The sequence below is a fragment of the Oncorhynchus kisutch genome, linkage group LG6, assembly GCF_002021735.2.
Source record: "Oncorhynchus kisutch isolate 150728-3 linkage group LG6, Okis_V2, whole genome shotgun sequence".
Taxonomy (NCBI): Eukaryota; Metazoa; Chordata; class Actinopteri; order Salmoniformes; family Salmonidae; genus Oncorhynchus; species Oncorhynchus kisutch.
In genome coordinates this window covers 14,374,948-14,399,116 of record NC_034179.2, presented here as the reverse complement: position 1 = coordinate 14,399,116, position 24,169 = coordinate 14,374,948, and the positions used below count along the sequence as shown (strand labels likewise).

General features: G+C 41.0%; 1 protein-coding gene across 3 annotated transcripts; it reads right to left on the bottom strand.

Moving 5' to 3' along the window:
• Positions 1 to 670: 670 nt before the first annotated feature.
• Positions 671 to 9,396, bottom strand: anxa3b (annexin A3b). 3 transcript variants are annotated; one of them, XM_020484842.2, is made up of 14 exons: positions 9,304 to 9,396; positions 8,301 to 8,337; positions 7,642 to 7,689; positions 7,457 to 7,544; positions 7,029 to 7,123; positions 6,788 to 6,901; positions 6,590 to 6,680; positions 5,757 to 5,836; positions 5,552 to 5,608; positions 5,208 to 5,301; positions 5,017 to 5,112; positions 4,870 to 4,928; positions 3,219 to 3,341; positions 671 to 1,107 (listed from the first exon to the last, which is right to left on the bottom strand). In XM_020484842.2, exons 2-14 carry the CDS (start codon positions 8,313 to 8,315, stop codon positions 1,048 to 1,050), a joined length of 1,020 nt encoding a protein of 339 aa, XP_020340431.1. In that variant the 5' UTR covers positions 8,316 to 8,337; positions 9,304 to 9,396; the 3' UTR covers positions 671 to 1,047. The 3 variants fall into 3 exon arrangements, with proteins under 3 accessions (XP_020340431.1, XP_031682110.1, XP_031682109.1); XM_031826250.1 differs by having other exon boundaries at positions 8,301 to 8,355; positions 9,304 to 9,358; XM_031826249.1 differs by having other exon boundaries at positions 9,238 to 9,310.
• Positions 9,397 to 24,169: the final 14,773 nt, after the last annotated feature.

Sequence of the window (24,169 nt, the reverse complement as noted above, 5' to 3'; positions counted from 1 at the left end):
GCCATCACATCTTAGACAAAGGCATAGTTGTCAAAACAATATTTTCAATTAATCCCATTCTACAATCTGTTGTAATCTCTGACCTCCCAGTGCAAATTGAGGGATTATAATATACAGCCATTGTTCTTTTCTTACAGCTACTAATTGGAATTTTGTAAGAAAGGGTTAGAGTTAGATACTCCCAACAGACAACAAATCTCCAGATTAGACAGTCTTGCCTGAGATAATGATTAAGCATATCTTTCTTTATGATAATGTTGGCAAAACATTGCAGAGCAGGAGGATTTATCACACTTTGTCTCGCTTGACAAATTGCCTTTATTCTCAGGTGCAGACAGAGATTAAATAGTTATGCCATGTAAAATACTAATCATAAATGATCAGAATTAGGCTAAACAGCTTTACCTGCTTAATCACCGCATTACATGTCAACATTGTTTTGAGGATTACAGGATGAGATCTGGGCTTTGTATTAAAAGAAAAGCTCAATTTCACATCTGATTCAGAAGCATTGTCAGTTATTGTTAGCGAATCCAATTCAAGTCTTTGTAAAAACCACTTTACAAGAAAACTGAATTTAACATTTCTAAACTGAATCACTGATCGACATGATATTCTGCAGATATGCTTTCTCACCACCCACTGGACAAAAGACCACATGACAAGCAACTGTTAGTAAACATTTTTAATAGCACTTCTCATACAAGAACAGATAGAATACCTTCCTGATATCTATAATAATTTGGATAATACCAATAAAAGGTTTGCCTTAATGAGATGCATTCAGGAATGTAAATGTTGGAAATACATGAAACAGAAATGGGTGACTGCCTAAGGAATCCTGGAGTGTGTCTGGGCTGGCTTATCACATGTTCCAGGTTACACATCCCAATGTCAAACTTCGTGAACATTGAAACAAACATATCCATGTTTCTCAGGGTAACAGTGAGTGTGTCTATAATAAATTGAACCTGTGCAGTACACTGCAGCCTTCACATTGTTATGATCCTTCGGTGGGAGGCTCCTCAATGCCAAGTAGACAGAACCTTAGTCGTCTTCCCCACACAGCTTCAGCAGAGCTTGTCCATAACTTCCAGCAGTTTCAGACTACAATTGAACACAGGGATGGAGAGGATTTTTACATGGCTATGACACAGAGTATGATCAATTTCACAGATCCTATTAGTCAATCGTCATTTCCTCCACAGAGAATCTTCAGAGCGTTGCCATAGTAACTGGACACTTACGACTGACCAGGCAAGAAAGAAAACATCACCCAAAAAAAATCCCCAAATCACAATAAAAAAGGTCTGATTCACAATCGCATGCAGATCAGATTGGCTGACCAAATAATAAAATCACAAGAAGTAGGGTTGAAAATAAATACATTCCAATCATGTTTATTTTAGCAGCCATTAAAATCAGCAGATACATTGCATTCGGAAAGTATTTAGACCCCTTGCCTTTTTCCACATTGTTACATTACAGCCTTATTATAAAATACTCCCCCCTAAATATTACACACACACACACACTACCCCATAATGACAAAGCAGACCCTTTGCTATGAGACTCGAAATTAAGCTCAGGTGCATCCTGTTTCCATTGATCATCCTTGAGATGTTTCTACAACTTGATTGGAGCACCTGTGGTAAACTCAATTGATTGGACCTGATTTGGAAAGGCACACACACACACCTGTCTATAGAAGGTCCCACAGTTGACAGTCCATGTCTGAGCAAAAACCAATACAGGATTCTGTTGAGGCAAACATCTTGGAAAGAGTATCAAAATAAATTCTGCAGCATTGAAGGTCCAAGGTCACAGTGGCCTCCATCATTCTTAAATGGAAGAAGTTTGAAACCACCAAGACTCTTCCTAGAGCTGGCCGCCCGGCCAAACTGAGCAATCGGGGGAGAAGGACCTTGCTCAGGGAGGTGACCAATAACCCGATGGTCACTCTGACAGAGCTACAGAGTTCCTCTGTGGAGATGGGAAAAAACTTCCAGAAGGACAACCATCTCTGCAGCACAGCACCAATCAGGCCTTTATGGTAGAGTTGCCAGACGGATGCCACTCCTCAGTAAAAGGCACATGACAGCCAGCTTGGAGTTTGCCAAAAGGCACCTAAAGACTCTTGGACCATGAGAAACAAGAGTCTCTGGTCTGATGAAACCAGGACTGAACTCTTTGGCCTGAATGTCAAGCGGTACGTCTGGAGGAACCTGGCACCATCCCTATGGTGAAGCATGGTGGTGGCAGCATTTAAAAAAAATGTATTTCACCTTTATTTAACCAGGTCGACCAGTTGAGAACAAGTTCTCATTTACAACAGCAACCTGGTCAAATTAAAGCAAAGCAGTGCGACACAAACAACAGAGTTACACATGGGATAAACAAACGTACAGTCAATAACACAATAGAAAACTCTATATACAGTGTGTGCAAATGAGGTAAGATTAGGTAGGTAAGGCAATTACAATTTAGCAATTAAACACGGGTGTGATAGATGTACATCATGCTGTGGGGATGTTTTTTAGTGGCAGGGACTGGGAGACTAGTCAGGATCAAGGGAAAGCTGAACGGAGAAAAGTATAGAGAGATCCTTGATGAAAATCTGCTCCAGAGCACTCAGGACCTCAGACTGGGGCAAAGGTTCACCTTCCACAGGACAACGACCCTAAGCACACAGCCAAGACAATGCAGGAGTGGCTTCACAACAAGACTGAATGTCCTTCAGTGGCCCAGCCAGAGCCCGGACTTACACCCGATCGAACATCGCTGGAGAGACCTGAAAATAGCTATGCAGTGACACTCCCCATCCAACCTGACAGAGCTCGAGAAGATCTGCAGAGAAGAACTCTCCAAATACAGGTGAGCCAAGCTTGTAGAGTCATACCCAAGAAGACTTGAGGCTGTGATCACTCCCAAACATGCTTCAACAAAGGACTAAGTAAAGGGTCTGAATACTTATGTAACCTGTTTTTTCCCTTTGTCATTATGGGGACGTGTGTAGATTGAGGGGGAAATCAATTTATTCCATTTCAAAATGAGGCTGTAACATAAAATGTGGAAAAAGTCAAGGGGGTCTGAATACTTTGAATGCACTGTAACTAATTGGTCAAATCAAATCGAGCTGTAAAAGATAGCTACATTTCATGGGATACATTTTCTATGGGACAAGTATGTTACCAGTCAGCAAGATTATCAGCAAATACCTTGATGGTGGAGTAGAGAGAACAGCCAAACAGCTTTTTAAACTCTGCCCTGATGTCCAGCATGTCCATCTCAGAGCGGCCAACCATGATCCTGGTCAGAATGGACTCGGTGGTCCCCACGCCCTGAACACACAACCACTGGATTAATCCCAAAACCCCACAGATTAACGTTCTACACCACCGGAGCCCACTGGATTAGAAGAAATGAAACAAAAAGAAAACATGTCAGTCCCAGATCCGTTTGTGCAGTTTGGCATGACAATAGGAGTTGTCAAGACAGCACAAACATATCTGACATCAGTGCAGTAGAGGTCGACCGATTATGATTTTTCAACGCCGATACCAATAATTGGAGGACCATAAAAGCCGATCCCGATTTAAATCGGCCGATTCTATTTATTTATTTGTAATAATGATATTTACAACAATACTGAATGAACACTTATTTAAAACTTAATATAATACATCAATAAAATCAATTTAGCCTCAAGTAAATAATGAAACATGTTCAATTTGGTTTAAATAATGCAAAAACAAAGTGTTAGAAGTAAAAGTGCAATATGTTCCATGTAAAATATGTGCCATGTAAGAAAGCTAACGTTTCAGTTCCTTGCTCAGAACATGAGAACATATGAAAGCTGGTGGTTCCTTTTAACATGAGTCTTCAATATTCCCAGGTAAGAAGTTAAATTGTAGTTATTATAGGAATTATAGGACTATTTCCCTCTATACCATTTGTATTTCATTAACCTTTGACTATTGGATGTTCTTATAGGCACTTTAGTATTGCCAGTGTAACAGTATAGCTTCTGTCCCTCCTCGCTCCTCCCTGGGCTCGAACCAGCAACAAAACGACAATTAGCGCGCGCTAACTTGCCAGCCATTTCACTTCGGTTACACGAGCCTCATCTCGGGAGTTGATAGGCTTGAAGTCATAAACAGCGCAATGCTTGACGCAAACGAAGAGCTGCTGGCAAAACACACGGAAGTGCTGTTTGAATGAATGTTTACGCGCCTGCTTCTGCCTACCACCGCTCAGTCAGATACTTGTATGCTCAGTCAGATTATATGCAACGCAGGACACGCTAGATAATATCTAGTAATATCAACCATGTGTAGTTAACTAGTGATTATGATTGATTGTTTTTTAGAAGATAAGTTTAATGCTAGCTAGCAACTTACCTTGGCTTACTGCATTCGCGTAACTGTCTCCTTGTGGAGTGCAACGAGAGAGAGGCAGGTCGTTATTGCGTTGTACTAGTTAACTTTAAGGTTGCAAGATTGGTTTCCCGAGCTGACAAGGTGAAAATCTGTCATTCTGCCCCTGAACAAGGCAGTTAACCCACGGTTCCTAGGCCGTCATTGACAATAAGAATGTGTTAACAACTGACTTGCCTAGTTAAATAAAGATGTAAAAAAAAAAAAAATCTGCAAATCGGCACCCCAAAATACAGATTCCCGATTGTTACGAAAACTTGAAATCGGCCCTAATTAAATCGGCCATTCCGATTAATCGGTCGACCTCTACCGTGCACTATGACCTTGTATCCCGTTGGGCTCTGCGGGTGGAGAATAGTGAATGAGGCTTAAAAAATAAAATGTATACCATAAGCAATTTGTAAAATGCATAAACAAGAAGACTTCTGCTCACCTTTGTGCTTTTGAACAGTCTCTCAGCCAGGTAGGCAGGAACACTCTTCACACATTTCACTGGAAAGTCAAAGGGTTTGTTAGCGATAACAGTGCATGACATCTTTGAGCGTGATAGGCAACAAGACCTGTGAATAGTCCTTCGTACCAATAGCCACCAGTAGATCCTCTAGAGTCCCTGACATCTCCCTCTCAATGCTCTCCTGTAGAGTTTTGTTGCTCAAGGCCTTATACTCCACTAGGGCTGTAAGGGGAGGGAGAGGATCACATATCATCATCATAGAAGACAAGACTACAGTATTGAGTCCATCAGTGCTTTGCTAGACCAAGTTCACTAACTCTGTCTCAGCTGAGGAACACTCCGGTGACACAGGATGTCAATGAACTTGCTTTCATCAGTCCCCCACTTCTTCTCTCCAGCCTCGTACAGGGCCTAGAGAGGGGGAGGACACAGAGAGTGATTACAGAGGTAGTACAGTACTTGTTAGGCACTATCGTGCACTGGCTTGAGTGAGCGAACATGGAAGAGGAACAAACCAATATTTTTTTATTACATTAAAAGGTACACACTTAACGATAACAAGTCTTTGGCAGGACGTCTGAGTGAGTCACTCCCAAAAGCTTAAAACCAAGACCAGTGAAATACTGAGCATGGTTGTAAAATTCATCGTATCTTAATGTACCTTAGCGTCCGCTTTAGCTTTAGCCGGGTCCACATTCGTACTCTCATCTCGCTTTCCCTTAAATGACAGACACCGAACCGAAAGATTGAAAAGTCATCTAAGATTTACAGGTCACAAGCAGCTAAAAAAAACGATGTAACAGAAATACCACAGTTACTTGTAAGTCCAAGTCAAATTCTCCCTGGGGACAAAGTTCTTATTTTACCTCAGCCAAGATGAGAAGTGTTGTAGCATAGTCCCCAGATACCTCAGACTTGAGGTCGTGAGTCATTGATCGCCCAGTTTCTGTGGTCAAATACAATATCTTATTAGTATCCAACTAACAGATGACTGACAATCAATATGTACCTTTTTAGGCAACCGACCAAATTCACAAAAATGTGGGTTATAGATCTATCACTCTAAGAAGAGTAAATCTGTTTTACATGCGCCATTTCTATGCTTCCCATTCTTAAATTTAGTTTTTGCATCTTTTACTTTCGGTGTAACTTCACACAAATCAAATCAAATTTATTTGTCACATACACATGGTTAGCAGATGTTAATGCGAGTGTAGCGAAATGCTTGTGCTTCTAGTTCCGACAATGCAGTAATAACGAACAAGTAATCTAACTAACATTTCCAAAAAAACCTACTGTCTTATACACAATGTAAGCTAATACAACAATATTTTTCGTTATGGAAAATATAATTTCACTTTGGTTTGGATGGTACAATGATTATCTACACTATACTTGCTTATTTTATCACACAAACTGAAATTATGCGAACTATTAGAGTTTTAGCAACCAGGAAATGGTTGTAAATTAGAACAAATTCTAATTTACAATGACGGCCTACCCCGGCCAAACCCTAACCACGCTAGGCCGAATGTTGCTGCGCCCTGTAGGACTCCCAATCACGGCCAGTTGTGATACAGCCTGGAATCGAAACAGGGTCTGTAGTAATGCCTCTAGCACTGAGATGTGGTGCAGCAGTCTAAGGCACCACTCGGGAGCCCTTAGTAGTACATACTAAGATAGTTTAGAGACTACTAACCTGCTAAGTAAGCATCAGATAGAGCCTTGATTTGCTTGTTGGATCTTGAGGCAAATATCTCTGTTAAAGTCTCCTCAGTTGTCCCAGGACCCTGTGTGTGTGTGTAACAGGCAGGTATGCACAAAGTACATGATAAATGGTCATTTACAGTAATGTTTGGTACCAGATAGGTACCTAATACAGATAAATGTCCCTTACCTTGATGGCTCCGATGACCTCATGACAGTCGAAAAGAGCAGGAGGGGTGACCAGAGCAACCAACAAGTCCTCAAAGTCCCCATGGGTGTCCCCCTTCAGGTCATCCACTAATGTCTGGGGGGGGGGGGGGGGAATGGATATTGCAATATTCAGGGATATCTGGACGAAACATTTTATATCAATTCTAATTTAAAAAACTATCATGCTGCTAATATTTAGAGTAGTAGAGGGATAGTTGTACCCTGTTGGCAGCTTCCTGGTACGCTTTACAGATGAGCTGACGCTGGGCATTGCTCCTCCCGGTTAGAACTTCAACTAGAGTCTTCTCAGTGGTACCTGAGAACATCAACACACAATGTTTATAGAAACTGAAATGTTACATTTTAGTCATTTAGCAGACGCTCTCATCCAGTGTGACTTACAGTAGTGTGGGCATACATTTTTCATACTTAAAAAAAATACTGGTCCCCTGTGGGAATTGAACCCACATCCCTGGCGTTGCAGGCGCCATGCTCTACCAACTGAGCTACACAGGATCACATGGAGAGAAAATTCCTATCAAAGTGAAAATTCCTATCATGAGGCATCAAATATGTTATTTCTTGGTTGGTATGTGGTAGAGTACAGTGAAGAGCTTAGAGAATATGGTGGGTTGATTGACATTCCTACCTATTCCCTCTATGGCCTTCCGTAGAGCAACTACATCTTCTGCTGCTTTGAATCCCGCTTTCTCTTTAATGGTTCCTCGGGCGGTGGACTGAGAAACAGAAACACATATCAAGAAACAGCAAAAACTAGTTACACTAAGGTACATAGCCCATAGTTGAAATACAGGTATAATATAGTAGGCTTACCGTTACTGTCAAAGAGGAAGGTGAATCCAAAAGGAGATCCAAGTCACCCTGAAAAGGAAATGTACAGATTACCAGAGGATCGTTATTGACAAAGACCAGCAGTCATCCTCCACTGAGTTCTTTCCCCCCAATGAACCTCCGACTCACTGTGTGTCGACACTTCAAAAATGTACATTGTTAAACTGTTGCCGTGTCCGTATGATTTAACCTCTTATTGCCTGCCTTTGTTTGCTGAAAATCATACTGTAATAATCAAATACAACCAACCACTATTTCCTTGTTAAGATTAAATTGGCACAATTTGTGTGGTTGTGGTATATTTGATTAACGTTTTATTAAAACGTATGAATTTCAGCAAACTAGGAACGGCACGCAACAGAGGACAAACATAGGTACATGGTAAGGGTGGAAGAATTTACATTTTGGAAGTATCAACGCATAGCTACTCGAAAGGGTCTTGAGGTTCATAGTTTTTTTTAAAGATGTGAGTCTGCTCTCAAGACTGTGGAGGAGTGAAGTTACTTGGAAACAAGTCAACAAACACAGGCCATGGACAGACGTGGCTTAGAGATGTGTCAACAGAACCAGCAATCATCTGAAACAATTAGTAGGAAAAAGTATTTCCTTTACAGAAATTAGAGACATATCTGGTAACTTACCCAAACATTGGCCATTACAGCAGTGGATATTTTATACCTGAGGGGGGGGAAGGAGCTGGGTAACAATTCATAGATTCATTTTTATTTGATTATGCTCTGCATAGGCCTAATTTGTACAGCAATTCCAAATCCATCTTCATTGACAGTGCAACGTTTCACATTCCACCGTACTGGTAGGTTAGCCCATTCATAGACACTAACGCTAGCACTTTTGTAAAGAGCACCGATACCTGCTATACACATTAAAACACATCCCTTGCAGTATGGTTTTAGAAACATAAAGAACACATCTTTAATATCAGCAAGAAATCATAAACAGGTTAAATTACTAGACCTTTATAGGGTAAAGGTTAGTGTTCCCACATGGCCATATCTCCATGTTACAGCGCTTGTTTATGTAAGACAGAGCTGAAAACTTGTACCTATTTGCTATCCAACATGCGTCAAACACCTGTGTGGACGCGTCACTGAGGAGGAAGTGTAGTTCGTCACCTGGCGGCACAGTTTATGGCTCTGTGAAAATCTGCTACAGTAAGTATAATGTAAGTATAATTTTAATTTGAAGATTATTTCTTGCTGATATCAAAAAGGGGCATATGCTTTTCGAAAACAGTTCCGCAAGCGATGATTGACATTTCTAAATGTTAAAACAGCTTCGGAATTATAGTTCACATGGAGCCAGCCATGGGCGAAGTTATTAACCAGTGAAAACCCTAAGGAGAGAAGGGGTTTTCGAGAACTATGGTAGGTGTGTTACTTTAGGCATTTAAATCAGAATAATCTTAATCATTTGCGTACGTTAACGATTTTAAATACAACAAATATTTTTCGGAGATTGACAAACTGTATCACATCTGGTGAAAATAATTGTCGAGAAAAAGAACCACAGTATACTACTTGACGCACTTCACTAAACTTGAACAATAGCGTGGCATACCTTCGATAGTCCTACATTTTCCGTGTTATAATTTGTTAAATAACAGAAAAAAATGTTTCGCCTTACCTGAGCTATAGTTGTCAACTGGCCACACCTTTTTACTAGAGTGTAGAAGCCAACGCCCATAGGCACAACGGGAAATGAAGTCACCACCGGTAATATTCCCAAATCCCTCCTCGTTTTTAAACGGATAGAACAGTCAAATACATCTGTGGTACAGTCATACTAATAGGATCAATTATGGTGGTCCTGGTGCATTTTTATTATCTGTCATTATGGTACTGGAGTTGCAAATACATTGTTGGACAACATTATTACATTGTTGCACTGCATAACCATATACATTGAATCAGCTGATCACAACCTGATGATGACGAGTCACTATTATGTTTCTCTTTGACAAAATATTTAACAGTGTCCTGGTGAAAATCTCAGTCATGTAGCCACTGTCTATCCAATATAATGACTGCATTTGAATGGACATGATTTGAGAAACATAAGCATGCAGTATTGTAGAGATACTCCATAGAGACTCCCTTTTAAGGAATCTAACATAATACACATGTAGGAATAATGAGTCCAAAGTTCTATTTGCATTGTGAGGGAACAGTCGCAGATGTGTCTGTCCAAGTACTGAGTTACTAATTAATCAGTGAAATTAAAATAAATGCCTGCAGAAACAATGGTCAATGTGAAACCTTTTAGATACCAAAACAAGGTGTGGGAAATAGATGTATTTTTTATATACATGTCTTACTGCTATGTTTATCATGACTGAGAAACTATTTCAAATTGTTTACATAGATAGCCACACCCAACGTTTAAAGTCCACTTACAATTTGTAATTTGCAACTTCAGGCCAACACCCCTAAACCTTATTTCCGTATTTGCAGATAAATAAAAGCTGTGAGGATGACACCACACATAGTAATTACACATAACAGTCCCTTGATTACAAGTGTGAGTTGAGCCATAATACAATTGTGTATGGTCTGAGGACAGGGGGAGCTATATCAATCTCATAGCACCCAGTGGCCCTACTCCAATACCCTGTACATTTCAGACTCTATTACAAACATTCAGGATGTATCTAGGCAATACCTAGTGTTCACTTGAGGCATGTTATCATACTATGGAAGGAAGGAGGTGAGGGGGCGAACCAAATGACCAAGATGTCATATCCTCACACGTCTTTGCTTACAATCATGTCATGAGTAACCTGCTTAATTACTCACAAGCCTCAACTTGTGACAATCCAACCTTGAACTGACTGAACATCCATCTGTACTCAAAGTAGCAAATGACTCACTGTTCTCATTGTTCAATTGAAAGTTGTATCAGTTGGTTTTAATATATAATGTATAATTAAGCAATAAGGCCCGAGGGGCTGTGGTATATGGCCAATATACCTTGGCTAAGGGCTGTTCTTAAGCACGACGCAACACAGAGTGCCTGGACACAGCCCTTAGTCACGGGCACCCTCATAGATATCATCCTAACCAACTTGCCCTCTAAATACACCTCTGCTGTCTTCAACCAAGATCTCAGCGATCACTGCCTCATTGCCTGCATCCGTAATGGGTCAGCGGTCAAACGACCTCCACTCATCACTGTAAAACGCTCCCTGAAACACTTCTGCGAGCAGGCCTTTCTAATCGACCTGGCCGGGGTATCCTGGAAGGATATTGATCTCATCCCGTCAGTAGAGGATGCCTGGATATTTTTTTTAAATGCCTTCCTAACCATCTTAAATAAACATGCCCCATTCAAGAAATTTAGAACCAGGAACAGATATAGCCCTTGGTTCTCCCCAGACCTGACTGCCCTTAACCAACACAAAAACATCCTATGGCGTTCTGCATTAGCATCGAACAGCCCCCGTGATATGCAGCTGTTCAGGGAAGCTAGAAACCATTATACACAGGCAGTTAGAAAAGCCAAGGCTAGCTTTTTCAAGCAGAAATTTGCTTCCTGCAACACTAACTCAAAAAAGTTCTGGGACACTGTAAAGTCCATGGAGAATAAGAACACCTCCTCCCAGCTGCCCACTGCACTGAAGATAGGAAACACTGTCACCACTGATAAATCCACCATAATTGAGAATTTCAATAAGCATTTTTCTACGGCTGGCCATGCTTTCCACCTGGCTACTCCTACCCCGGACAACTGCACTGCACCCCCAACAGCAACTCGCCCAAGCCTTCCCCATTTCTCCTTCTCCCAAATCCATTCAGCTGATGTTCTGAAAGAGCTGCAAAATCTGGACCCCTACAAATCAGCCGGGCTAGACAATCTGAACCCTTTCTTTCTAAAATTATCTGCTGAAATTGTTGCCACCCCTATTACTAGCCTGTTCAACCTCTCTTTCGTGTCGTCTGAGATTCCCAAAGATTGGAAAGCAGCTGCGGTCATCCCCCTCTTCAAAGGGGGGGATACTCTTGACCCAAACTGCTACAGACCTATATCTATCCTACCGTGCCTTTCTAAGGTCTTCGAAAGCCAAGTCAACAAACAGATTACCGACCATTTCGAATCTCACCATACCTTCTCTGCTATGCAATCTGGTTTCAGAGCTGGTCATGGGTGCACCTCAGCCACGCTCAAGGTCCTAAACGATATCTTAACCGCCATCGATAAGAAACATTACTGTGCAGCCGTATTCATTGATCTGGCCAAGGCTTTCGACTCTGTCAATCACCACATCCTCATCGGCAGACTCGACAGCCTTGGTTTCTCAAATGATTGCCTCGCCTGGTTCACCAACTACTTTTCTGATAGAGTTCAGTGTGTTAAATCGGAGGGTCTGCTGTCCGGACCTCTGGCAGTCTCTATGGGGGTGCCACAGGGTTCAATTCTTGGACCTTCTCTGTATACATCAATGAGGTCGCTCTTGCTGCTGGTGAGTCTCTGATCCACCTCTACGCAGACGACACCATTCTGTATACTTCCGGCCCTTCTTTGGACACTGTGTTAACAACCCTCCAGGCAAGCTTCAATGCCATACAACTCTCCTTCCGTGGCCTCCAATTGCTCTTAAATACAAGTAAAACTAAATGCATGCTCTTCAACCGATCGCTACCTGCACCTACCCGCCCGTCCAACATCACTACTCTGGACGGCTCTGACTTAGAATACGTGGACAACTACAAATACTTAGGTGTCTGGTTAGACTGTAAACTCTCCTTCCAGACCCATATCAAACATCTCCAATCTAAAGTTAAATCTAGAATTGGCTTCCTATTTCGCAACAAAGCATCCTTCACTCATGCTGCCAAACATACCCTTGTAAAACTGACCATCCTACCAATCCTCGACTTTGGCGATGTCATTTACAAAATAGCCTCCAATACCCTACTCAACAAATTGGATGCAGTCTATCACAGTGCAATCCGTTTTGTCACCAAAGCCCCATATACTACCCACCATTGCGACCTGTACGCTCTCGTTGGCTGGCCCTCGCTTCATACTCGTCGCCAAACCCACTGGCTCCATGTCATCTACAAGACCCTGCTAGGCAAAGTCCCCCCTTATCTCAGCTCGCTGGTCACCATAGCATCTCCCACCTGTGGCACACGCTCCAGCAGGTATATCTCTCTAGTCACTCCCAGAACCAATTCTTTCTTTGGCCGCCTCTCCTTCCAGTTCTCTGCTGCCAATGACTGGAACGAACTACAAAAATCTCTGAAACTGGAAACACTTATCTCCCTCCCTAGCTTTAAGCACCAACTGTCAGAGCAGCTCACAGATTACTGCACCTGTACATAGCCCACCTATAAATTAGCCCAAACAACTACCTCTTTCCCAACTGTATTTAATTTTATTTATTTATTTATTTTGCTCCTTTGCACCCCATTATTTTTATTTCTATTTTGCACATTCTTCCATTGCAAAACTACCATTCCAGTGTTTTACTTGCTATATTGTATTTACTTTGCCACCATGGCCTTTTTGCCTTTACCTCCCTTCCCACCTCATTTGCTCACATTGTATATAGACTTGTTTATACTGTATTATTGACTGTATGTCTGTTTTACTCCATGTGTAACTCTGTGTCGTTGTATCTGTCGAACTGCTTTGCTTTATCTTGGCCAGGTCGCAATTGTAAATGAGAACTTGTTCTCAACTTGCCTACCTGGTTAAATAAAGGTAAAATAAATAAATAAATAATAAATTAGTCGTGGTATATTGGCCATATATCACAAACCCGCGAGGTGCCTTATTGCTTTTATAAACTGGTTACCAACATAATTCGTGTAGTAAAATAAATGTTTTGTCATACCCATGGTGTATGGTCTGGCATACCACGAATTTCAGCCAATCAGCCATTTGGCTTCTAAGCCATTATGTCTTTATAACCATTTGCTGTTGGACACTAGGGCTGTTATCCCATCCATGTTAGCCTCTGGTGCTGTTAGCCTCTGGTCCTGTTATTCCATCCATGTTAGCCTCTGGTGCTGTTATCCCATCCATGTTAGCCTCTGGTGCTGTTATCCCATCCATGTTAGCCTCTGGTGCTGTTAGCCTCTGGTCCTGTTATTCCATCCATGTCAGCCTCTGGTGCTGTTAGCCTCTGGTGCTGTTATCCCATCCATGTTAGCCTCTGGTGCTGTTATCCCATCCATGTTAGCCTCTGGTGCTGTTTTCCCATCCATGTTAGCCTCTGGTGCTGTTATCCCATCCATGTTAACCTCTGGTGCTGTTATCCCATCCATGTTAGCCTCTGGTGCTGTTATCCCATCCATGTTAGCCTCTGGTGTTGTTAACCTCTGGTGCTGTTATCCCATCCATGTTAGCCTCTGGTGCTGTTATCCCATCCATGTTAGCCTCTGGTGCTGTTATCCCATCCATGTTAGCCTCTGGTGTTGTTAGCCTCTGGTGCTGTTATCCCATCCATGTTAGCCTCTGGTGCTGTTATCCCATCCATGTTAACCTCTGGTGCTGTTAGCCTCTGGTCCTGTTATTCCATCCATGTTAGCCTCTGGTGTTGTTAGCCTCTGGTGCTGTTATCCCATCCATGTTAGCCTCTGGTGCTGTTATCCCATCCATGTTAGCCTCTGGTGTTGTTAGCCTCTGGTGCTGTTATCCCATCCATGTTAGCCTCTGGTGCTGTTATCCCATCCATGTTAGCCTCTGGTGCTGTTAGCCTCTGGTGCTGTTATCCCATCCATGTTAGCCTCTGGTGTTGTTAGCCTCTGGTGCTGTTATCCCATCCATGTTAGCCTCTGGTGCTGTTATCCCATCCATGTTAGCCTCTGGTGCTGTTAGCCTCTGGTGCTGTTATCCCATCCATGTTAGCCTCTGGTGCTGTTATCCCATCCATGTTAGCCTCTGGTGCTGTTAGCCTCTGGTGCTGTTATCCCATCCATGTTAGCCTCTGGTGCTGTTAGCCTTTGCATTTTTACATGACTACTTGTATCCCGAAAAGCTTTGTATTAAAATGTTTACTTCGACCGGATCCTGGAACTCAAGTCTCCTCTTCTACCTTGCCAAAGTCAACTTTGCTACTGCACAATTCAATCTACAGAGGATATGTAAAATCAAATCAAAGTTTATTTGTCGCTTACACAGATTAGCAGATGTTTAAGCAGGTGCAGTGAAATGCTTGTGTTTCTAGCTCCAGCAGTAAATGCTTGTGTTTCTAGCTCCAGCAGTGCAGTAAATTATTGTGTTTCTAGCTCCAGCAGTGCAGTAAATTATTGTGTTTCTAGCTCCAACAGTGCAGTAAATTATTGTGTTTCTAGCTCCAACAGTGCAGTAAATTATTGTGTTTCTAGCTCCAGCAGTGCAGTAAATTATTGTGTTTCTAGCTCCAGCAGTGCAGTAAATTATTGTGTTTCTAGCTCCAGCAGTGCAGTAAATTATTGTGTTTCTAGCTCCAGCAGTGCAGTAAATTATTGTGTTTCTAGCTCCAACAGTGCAGTAAATTATTGTGTTTCTAGCTCCAACAGTGCAGTAAATTATTGTGTTTCTAGCTCCAACAGTGCAGTAAATTATTGTGTTTCTAGCTCCAGCAGTGAATGTCTAACAGTACAATACTAATACACAAATAATCCCAAGAAGAAACAAGAAATTAAGAAATATCAGAACGTGCAAAGTCAGAAATACATATAAATGTGTGGTGTGTATAGATAATGTATCCTAAGTAGGAAATAGGTATGTACAGCAGTAGATATATAGGATGAGCTTTGTCGAGAATACAGTATGAGTGAGTAATCAATTAGCTTCATTTCTCAGAGATCAAATTACATTTCAACAGAATATTGTTGCAGGAATGCTAATGGTATCTCTATCTAACTACAGAAACGATTTCAGAACAATAAACAAGTGACCAATGTTCAATGAGTACGGTTATATGCACATACAATACGATTATTATGGATAGTCAGATTAATATAATAGTTAGTTTAAAATGTTTACTTAAAGAACGATTTCTCTAATAATCCTGTTTACATGAACACATCTGACATCAGACTACCTGATGGGACTTATTTACCACCACAGACAGATGCTGGCACTAAGACCGCACTCAAGTCAGCTGTATAAGGAAATAACCAAACAGGAAACCACTCACCCAGAGGCGGCGCTCCTAGTGGCCGGAGACTTTAATGCAGGGAAACTTAAATCAGTTCTACCAAATCTCTATCAACATGTTAAATGTGCAACCAGAGGGAAAAAAATTCTAGATCACCTGTACTCCACACACAGAGACTCGTACAAAGCTCTCCCTCGCCCTCCATATGGTAAATCCGACCACAACTCTATCCTCCTAATTCCTGCTTACAAGCTAAATTTAAAGCAGGAAGCACCAGTGACTCGGTCTATAAAAAAGTGGTCAGATGAAGCAGATGCTAAACTACAGGACTGTTTTGCTATCACAGACTGGAACATGTTCCGGAATTCCCTCGATGACATTGAGGAGTACACCACATCAGTCACTGGCTTTATCAATAAGTGCATTGAGGACGTCGTCCCCACAGTGACTGTATGTACATACCCCAACCAGAAGCCATGGATTACAGGCAACATTCGCACTGAGCTAAAGGGTAGAGCTGCCACTTTCAAGGTGCAGGACTCTAACCCGGAAGCTTACAAGAAATCCCGCTATGCCCTGCAACAAACCATCAAACAGGTAAAGTGTCAATACAGGGCTAAGATTGAATCATACTACATCGGCTCCGACGCTCGTCGGATGTGGCAGGGCTTGCAAACTATTACTAACCGGTGTCTCTATAGAGCCTGCTACTCTTATTTTCACATGTATTTTTACTGTTGTTTTATTTCTTTACCTACCTACACACACACACACACACACACACACACACACACACCTTTTCTTCGCACTATTGGTTAGAGCCTATAAGTAAGCATTTCACTGTTGTACTAGGCGCACGTGACAAATAAACTTTGATTTGATTAAATAAATGCAGAAAATTGGCAATATATAAACATTATACCACAAGTAATTTTTGCAAAGACCATTTGATTTTAAGTTCAGACATATAAAGTTTGTATAGGAAAAAACATTTATAATTGCATACTTTCAGTTTTTTCACAAATTTACTTCACTCGCATATAGGTAGAGGCCTGCACAGGCATGAATTTTAAGCCAGAGCCCAACCCATGCCCACAACATTCAGGCCATACCCTACCAATGCCTGATTGCTTCTGCCAAATTTAAGGCCCTGCCAGAAATAACAGCCTCTGTTAGTAAATCCATTAGCTGCTCCGCTCTGTCTGTCACTCGCTCTCTGCACACAATTCGTTCTCTATGCACTCTGCTCATGGCGGCTATGAGTTTGTGAGTATCCATATTAACAGCTCTGTTTGGGCTGCTCTGCTCAATGAAGAGACATGAGACAGCAGTTAGCTGTTAGCTAATTTTCATCACTCTAAACTCCGACAAAACTCAAGGAACATTATTTTCTGTGAAATAATCTCTGCCGATTTATATTTGACGAGGTTGAAGCACTTCTGTCACCATGTTATGATCTTAGTCGGCAGGGTAGCCTAGTGGTTAGAGCATTGGACTAGTAACCGGAAGGTTTCAAAAATATATATTATACTGAACAAAAATATAAACAACATGTAAAGTGTTGGTCCCATATTTAATGAGCTGAAATAAAATATCCCAGAAATGTTCCACAGACACAAAAGCTTATTTCTCACAAATGTTTTGCACAAATTTGTTTACATCCCTGTTAGTGAGCATTTCTCCTTTGCCAAGATAATCCATCCACCTGATCGGTGTGGCATATCAAGAAGCTGATTAAACAGCATGATCATTACAGAGGTGCACCTTGTGCTGGGGACAATAAAAGGCCACTCTAAAATGTCCAGTTTTGTCACAAAACACAATGCCACAGATGTCTCAAGTTTTAAGGGAGCTGCAGGAATGTCCACCAGAGCTGTTGCCAGAGGATTTACTGTTAATTTATATGCCATAAACCGCCTCCAACTTCGTTTTAGAGAATTTGGAAGTACGTCCAACTGGCCTCACAACCGCAGACCATGTGTAACCAAGCCAGCCCAGGACCTCCACATCTGGCTTCTTCATCTGCGGGATCGTCTGAGACCAGCCACCCGGACAGCTGATGAAACTGAGGAGTATTTCTGTCCGTAATAAAGCCCTTTTGTGGGGGAAAGCCATAGATTAGGGCCTAATGATTTTCTTATATGAACTAAAGTAAAATGATTGAAATTGTTGCGTTTTTATATTTCTGTTCAGTATAATATGTACAAATGTCCTGTCACTCAAATTAAATGTCCTGTCACTCAAATTAAATGTCCTGTCACTCAAATTAAATGTCCTGTCACTCAAATTAAATGTCCTGTCACTCAAATTACATGTCCTGTCACTCAAATTAAATGTCCTGTCACTCAAATTAAATGTCCTGTCACTCAAATTAAATGTCCTGTCACTCAAATGTCCTGTCACTCAAATGTCCTGTCACTCAAATTAAATGTCCTGTCACTCAAATTAAATGTCCTGTCACTCAAATTAAATGTCCTGTCACTCAAATTAAATGTCCTGTCACTCAAATTAAATGTCCTGTCACTCAAATTACATGTCCTGTCACTCAAATTACATGTCCTGTCACTCAAATTAAATGTCCTGTCACTCAAATTAAATGTCCTGTCACTCAAATTAAAACGAGTCATACAACAAATGTTTTAAATGTAGTTTCAGTATGAAAGGCATGGTGTGGAAAAGACCTTTCATAGATCACCCTGTAGTTCTCATCACAAGGCGAGACAATTTAACATGTAAATAGTATACATGTAAAACATGCCAGTATCTAACTACTAGACTAACTAACTAAATATGTAACTACTAGACTAACTAACTAAAAATGTAACTACTGGACTAACTAAGCATGTAACTACTGGACTAACTAAGCATGTAACTACTGGACTAACTAAGCATGTAACTACTGGACTAACTAACTAAACATGTAACTACTGGACTAACTAAGCATGTAACTACTGGACTAACTAAGCATGTAACTACTGGACTAACTAAGCATGTAACTACTGGACTAACTAAGCATGTAACTACTGGACTAACTAAGCATGTAACTACTGGACTAACTAACTAAACATGTAACTACTGGACTAACTAAGCATGTAACTACTGGACTAACTAAACATGTAACTAGTGGACTAACTAAGCATGTAACTACTGGACTAACTAAGCATGTAACTACTGGACTAACTAAGCATGTAACTACTGGACTAACTAAGCATGTAACTACTGGACTAACTAACTAAACATGTAACTACTGGACTAACTAACTAAACATGTAACTAGTGGACTAACTAACTAAACATGTAACTACTGGACTAACTAAGCATGTAACTACTGGACTAACTAAACATGTAACTACTGGACTAACTAAACATGTAACTACTGGACTAACTAAGCATGTAACTACTGGACTAACTAAGCATGTAACTACTGGACTAACTAACTAAACATGTAACTACTGGACTAACTAAGCATGTAACTACTGGACTAACTAAGCATGTAACTACTGGACTAACTAAGCATGTAACTACTGGACTAACTAAGCATGTAACTACTGGACTAACTAACTAAACATGTAACTACTGGACTAACTAAGCATGTAACTACTGGACTAACTAAACATGTAACTAGTGGACTAACTAAGCATGTAACTACTGGACTAACTAAGCATGTAACTACTGGACTAACTAACTAAACATGTAACTACTGGACTAACTAACTAAACATGTAACTACTGGACTAACTAAGCATGTAACTACTGGACTAACTAAGCATGTAACTACTGGACTAACTAACTAAACATGTAACTACTGGACTAACTAACTAAACATGTAACTACTGGACTAACTAACTAAACATGTAACTACTGGACTAACTAACTAAACATGTAACTACTGGACTAACTAACTAAACATGTAACTACTGGACTAACTAACTAAACATGTAACTACTGGACTAACTAACTAAACATGTAACTACTGGACTAACTAACTAAACATGTAACTACTGGACTAACTAACTAAACATGTAACTACTGGACTAGAATTTTAACTCTCACTGTAAGTATTCCTGATCAGTTTGTCTCCACTGAGGACTGGGTCCGCCACTTTGGCATCTCTAGATAGAATAAATATATATTATAAACCGGGTCGTTCGAGCCCTGAATGCTGATTGGCTGAAAGCTGTGTTATATCAGACCGTATACCACAGGTATGACACAAATGGCTTGACTACTGTTCTAATTACATTGGAAACCAGTTTATAATATCAATAAGGCATCTTGGGGGTTTGTAGTATATGGCCAATACACCACGGCTAAGTGTTGTATCCAAGCGCTCCATGTTGCACGGTGCATAAGAACAGCCCTTAGACATGGTATACTGGCCATATACCACACACCTCCGGGCCTTATCGCTTCAATAAGAGGTACTAAATAAGGTTTCATCTTATTGTAAGAAAATTAATTCTACTTACCAGTGATAAGGTTGCTTGGGGCAAAAGCAAAGAGAGACAGAAAACTGGAGGGTTGCCGGTTCAAATCCCAATTCTCTCATGAAAAGATGATGGGAAGTGAGCATCCTAATTGCATCTCCTACCATTGTGCCCTTGAGCAAGGCACTTAACCTCTGGAATGAGGACAAAGTATTCTTCCCCTTTTCTGTCATGTTCTCACAGGATCTCTGTGATCTCAGCAGATGTAACCCCTGAACTCTCCGTGTCAGTTTCCTCTCCCTGGTTCTTCCAGCACAGGGAGCATAGCAATACCACACAGGTAGACAGCCAACACCATCCACACCACCACCCCAAACAGCATGAAGGACAACAGGTTACCGTCCATGGTCCCACTTGTTGTGGCGCGGGAGGGAAAGAGAGGGAGGTGGAGACAGAAAGAGGCTCCCTTGACCTTCCAAATGGACAGACATTGTGCAGACCCTAGTGACCAAAAGGAGGATGATAGAAGAAGTCTGTGTGTGTGTGTTCATGCATGTATCTGTGTTTACGTGGGAGACTTAAGTATTCTGTAAAGAGGACATAGTTGGCTGCCTAGAAGCAGGTGAGTGTTTAAATGATGCCATTATCTTAGTGCAAACAGAAAGCACATTATTCTATCAGTTTCCAACACTTTAACTACATGACATAGACTGACCAGGTGAATCCAGGTGAAAGCTATGATCCCTTTTTGATGGCAAATCCACTTCAATCAGTGTAGGGGAGGAGACAGGTAAAACAATATGTAAGGTGCGTGCAACTCAATATTAGGAAGGTGTTGCTAATGTTTGATATACTCAGTGTAAATACTATCTGCTTATCTGTTCAACCCAGATTAAATATAGAAACACACTATAGAAAACCTGTACCCATGCCACATGGAATATTAGTGCAGCGAAGGTAGGCTACAGATTAGTAGTTACTTCTATGTGAGACTATCAGTCTCTGTCTCCCTCTGTTGGCTACATGAAGCGGTGAAGGCAAAACGAAAAGACAAAAAAACCAATTGCTGAACACCACAGCTCAGTCAGGTGTAAGAACACTGACTACCCAGTAGCAACCTACTTTGTTTGAAGCCAACCATCCTCTTTCCTCCCTCATATACACAGGTATGGAGCATGTTACCCTACCAAGGAGAAGAGGTAACATTGAGACATCACTGCTAGAGCGAAGCCAACTGGATCTCCCACCTGAAAACACTGACCCCCAGTGGTTTGAATATTGACTTTGATCTCAGGCCCTTTCTATGAACATTTCAACACAATGAACATGTTTTGCCCACAGCTGATACTGCATATCATGTTTCACATGTTGATGATGTTCATCATGCATTATGTTTGAACCACGAGAAGCTATTAAATCCAGGCTGTGTCCCATAGGGCAGCACACTGTTGGCCCAGGGTCATCTGGGTTTGGCCTGGGTAGGTTGTCATTGTAAATAATCATTTGTTCTTAACTGACTTGCCTACTTAAATAAAAAAAAATATAATTCAATTACGAAAAAGATTCAAGTAGATGAAATGTAAACAATAATGATTGATATTAACATGATGTATTGTATTAAATCTAATCATCAAATCAAATTTATTTGTCACATACACATGGTTAGCAGATGTTAATGCGAGTGTAGCGAAATGCTTGTGCTTCTAGTTCCGACAATGCAGTAATAACGAACAAGTAATCTAACTAACAATTCCAAAAAAAACTACTGTCTTATACACAGTGTAAGGGGATAAAGAATATGTACATAAGGATATATGAATGAGTGATGGTACAGAGCAGCATAGGCAAGATACAGTAGATGATATCGAGTACAGTATATACATATGAGATGAGTATGTAAACCAAGTGGCATAGTTAAAGTGGCTAGTGATACATGTATTACATAAGGATGCAGTCGATGATATAGAGTACAGTATCTACGTATGCATATGAGATGAATAATGTAGGGTAAGTAACATTATATAAGGTAGCATTGTTTAAAGTGGCGGTAGCCATATAAGATGATATTAACGTGATGTATTGTATTAAATCTAATCATGTTGACATTATGTAAATAACTGCCTTGTGTATTCAACATCTTGACACACGCAGTAAAATAAAAGTTTAACAGTTCCACTTTTTCATCCCTCATTACCTTAATTACTATGACACGCCCCTCACTGTGTTCATTGGCTGCACAGTTTCGCTTCATAACCTGGTTCAAGCGTTTACCAAGAAACCCTGAAGAAGGTACTGCGTGCTGAAACGTTGGTTGTCATGCCCATTAAACATTTGGGAGCATAATTAGAATGTGTGACTTTCTTTCTTTGTATAGTTTACACTCAGCCAACATCTCTACAAAACATTTTTTTGGGGTGGGCTTCAGTTAATGCATTTTTACTAGGCTAAATGAAGAATTACACAATTGTTTCTAGTCCTCCCTGACTCTTATGACAAACTCTATCTTAACTTCAGATTGGTCATTTGAGAACTCGACGGATGACATGAGTCCTATTACATTATAGACAGACCATCTCTGGCGTAAGGAGGGCTGTAACCATAGAAGAGGATATTGAGAATGAGTTGTCTTCTCAAAATCCTTCTCAGAAGTTTTCACCTTGTACGTCTTCTAGCTCCAACACGCGTTTAGTAGAATTTATTCACTCAAGATGGTATTTTCCTCTCATGAAGTGCTCTGCATTTTTGGTCGCTTGCTTTTTTTAACGGCACCATTTGTCTATATTCTAATCTTGACTGTAGCAGCACACTTGGAGAGATTGGGTCTGGAGATAATGAGGTTGAGGGAGGGGTTCTCTGGGAGTCAGAACAGAACAAAGACTTTCATCACTGATGATTCTAGAACACTGAGAGTGTTCCATTAAAGAGAGAGAAACCTCTCAATACAACTGAAGGAGCACGGAGCTGAGCTCCCCAAGTAGCATAAAGACTCTATAGTCCACTGGGCCTATTCAGTCACAGACATGCAGATAACACCAATTCCTTAACTTAAATAACAATAGCGTAACCACAGGAGTTATAGCAGCAGTTATAGCAGCATCTTACTGGACTCAATGATTACAAAACAGAATGGTGTTTTTGGAACAGGATACATTGGAACACATATTGTATCCCCCTCTGAGTGTTTGTGGCAACCAGATAGTTAGTTTATGTGCTGTCACAAGGTGGTGCCCTCTCATCTCCTTGTAAACACATTTACAATGATGCTGAGGGGATGTGGACTCGGTTACTATGGAAACCAACCATGCCTTAATAAACTACAGGTAAGTGGGTGAATGAAGAAGAGAGGGTGATAGAACAAAAAAGTGTGTTCACAATGGATATAAAATCAATTCCCGATCTGAAGCATGTAGTCTGTAGCCTAGCCTACATCCAGCTCGACACTGGTAGGTTCCATGGCAAGTGGATACCTGGGTAAATTCAACCTGCACAGGTGAGAGAGGGAGGGGGAGTTAGAGAGAGCGAGACAGTGTAACAGAGGAATCCCAGTCTCAGACTTTTTACCTGCAACATATCTTTAATCAGATCTGAAATAAGCCAACAGAAAACATCTCTGTTAGACACCAATCGGAGCAGAACATATGTTTTGCAGATTTCTGCTTTCTGGTCTTTCCTGTTTGCTGATTGACTTTTCGCATGTGACCTATGAAGAGATGACATGCTCCAGAACATTAATCCGCTAGCCTGTGCCACAAATACTTCTATAGCAGCCTGAGCCTAGATCTTCAGATGGTCTGTGTCCCAAATGGCACCATATTCCCTTCATAGTGTACTACATTTAACTAGGGCCCATTAGGTGCCATTTGGGATGGGCCCCAAGGCTTCTGAGATCCTCCAGTCCTAAAAATAAAACTATTCTACATCCTCTGGAACTGGAACTCCACACCAACTGTCTGATCTCCTCCTCCCACAAAATGA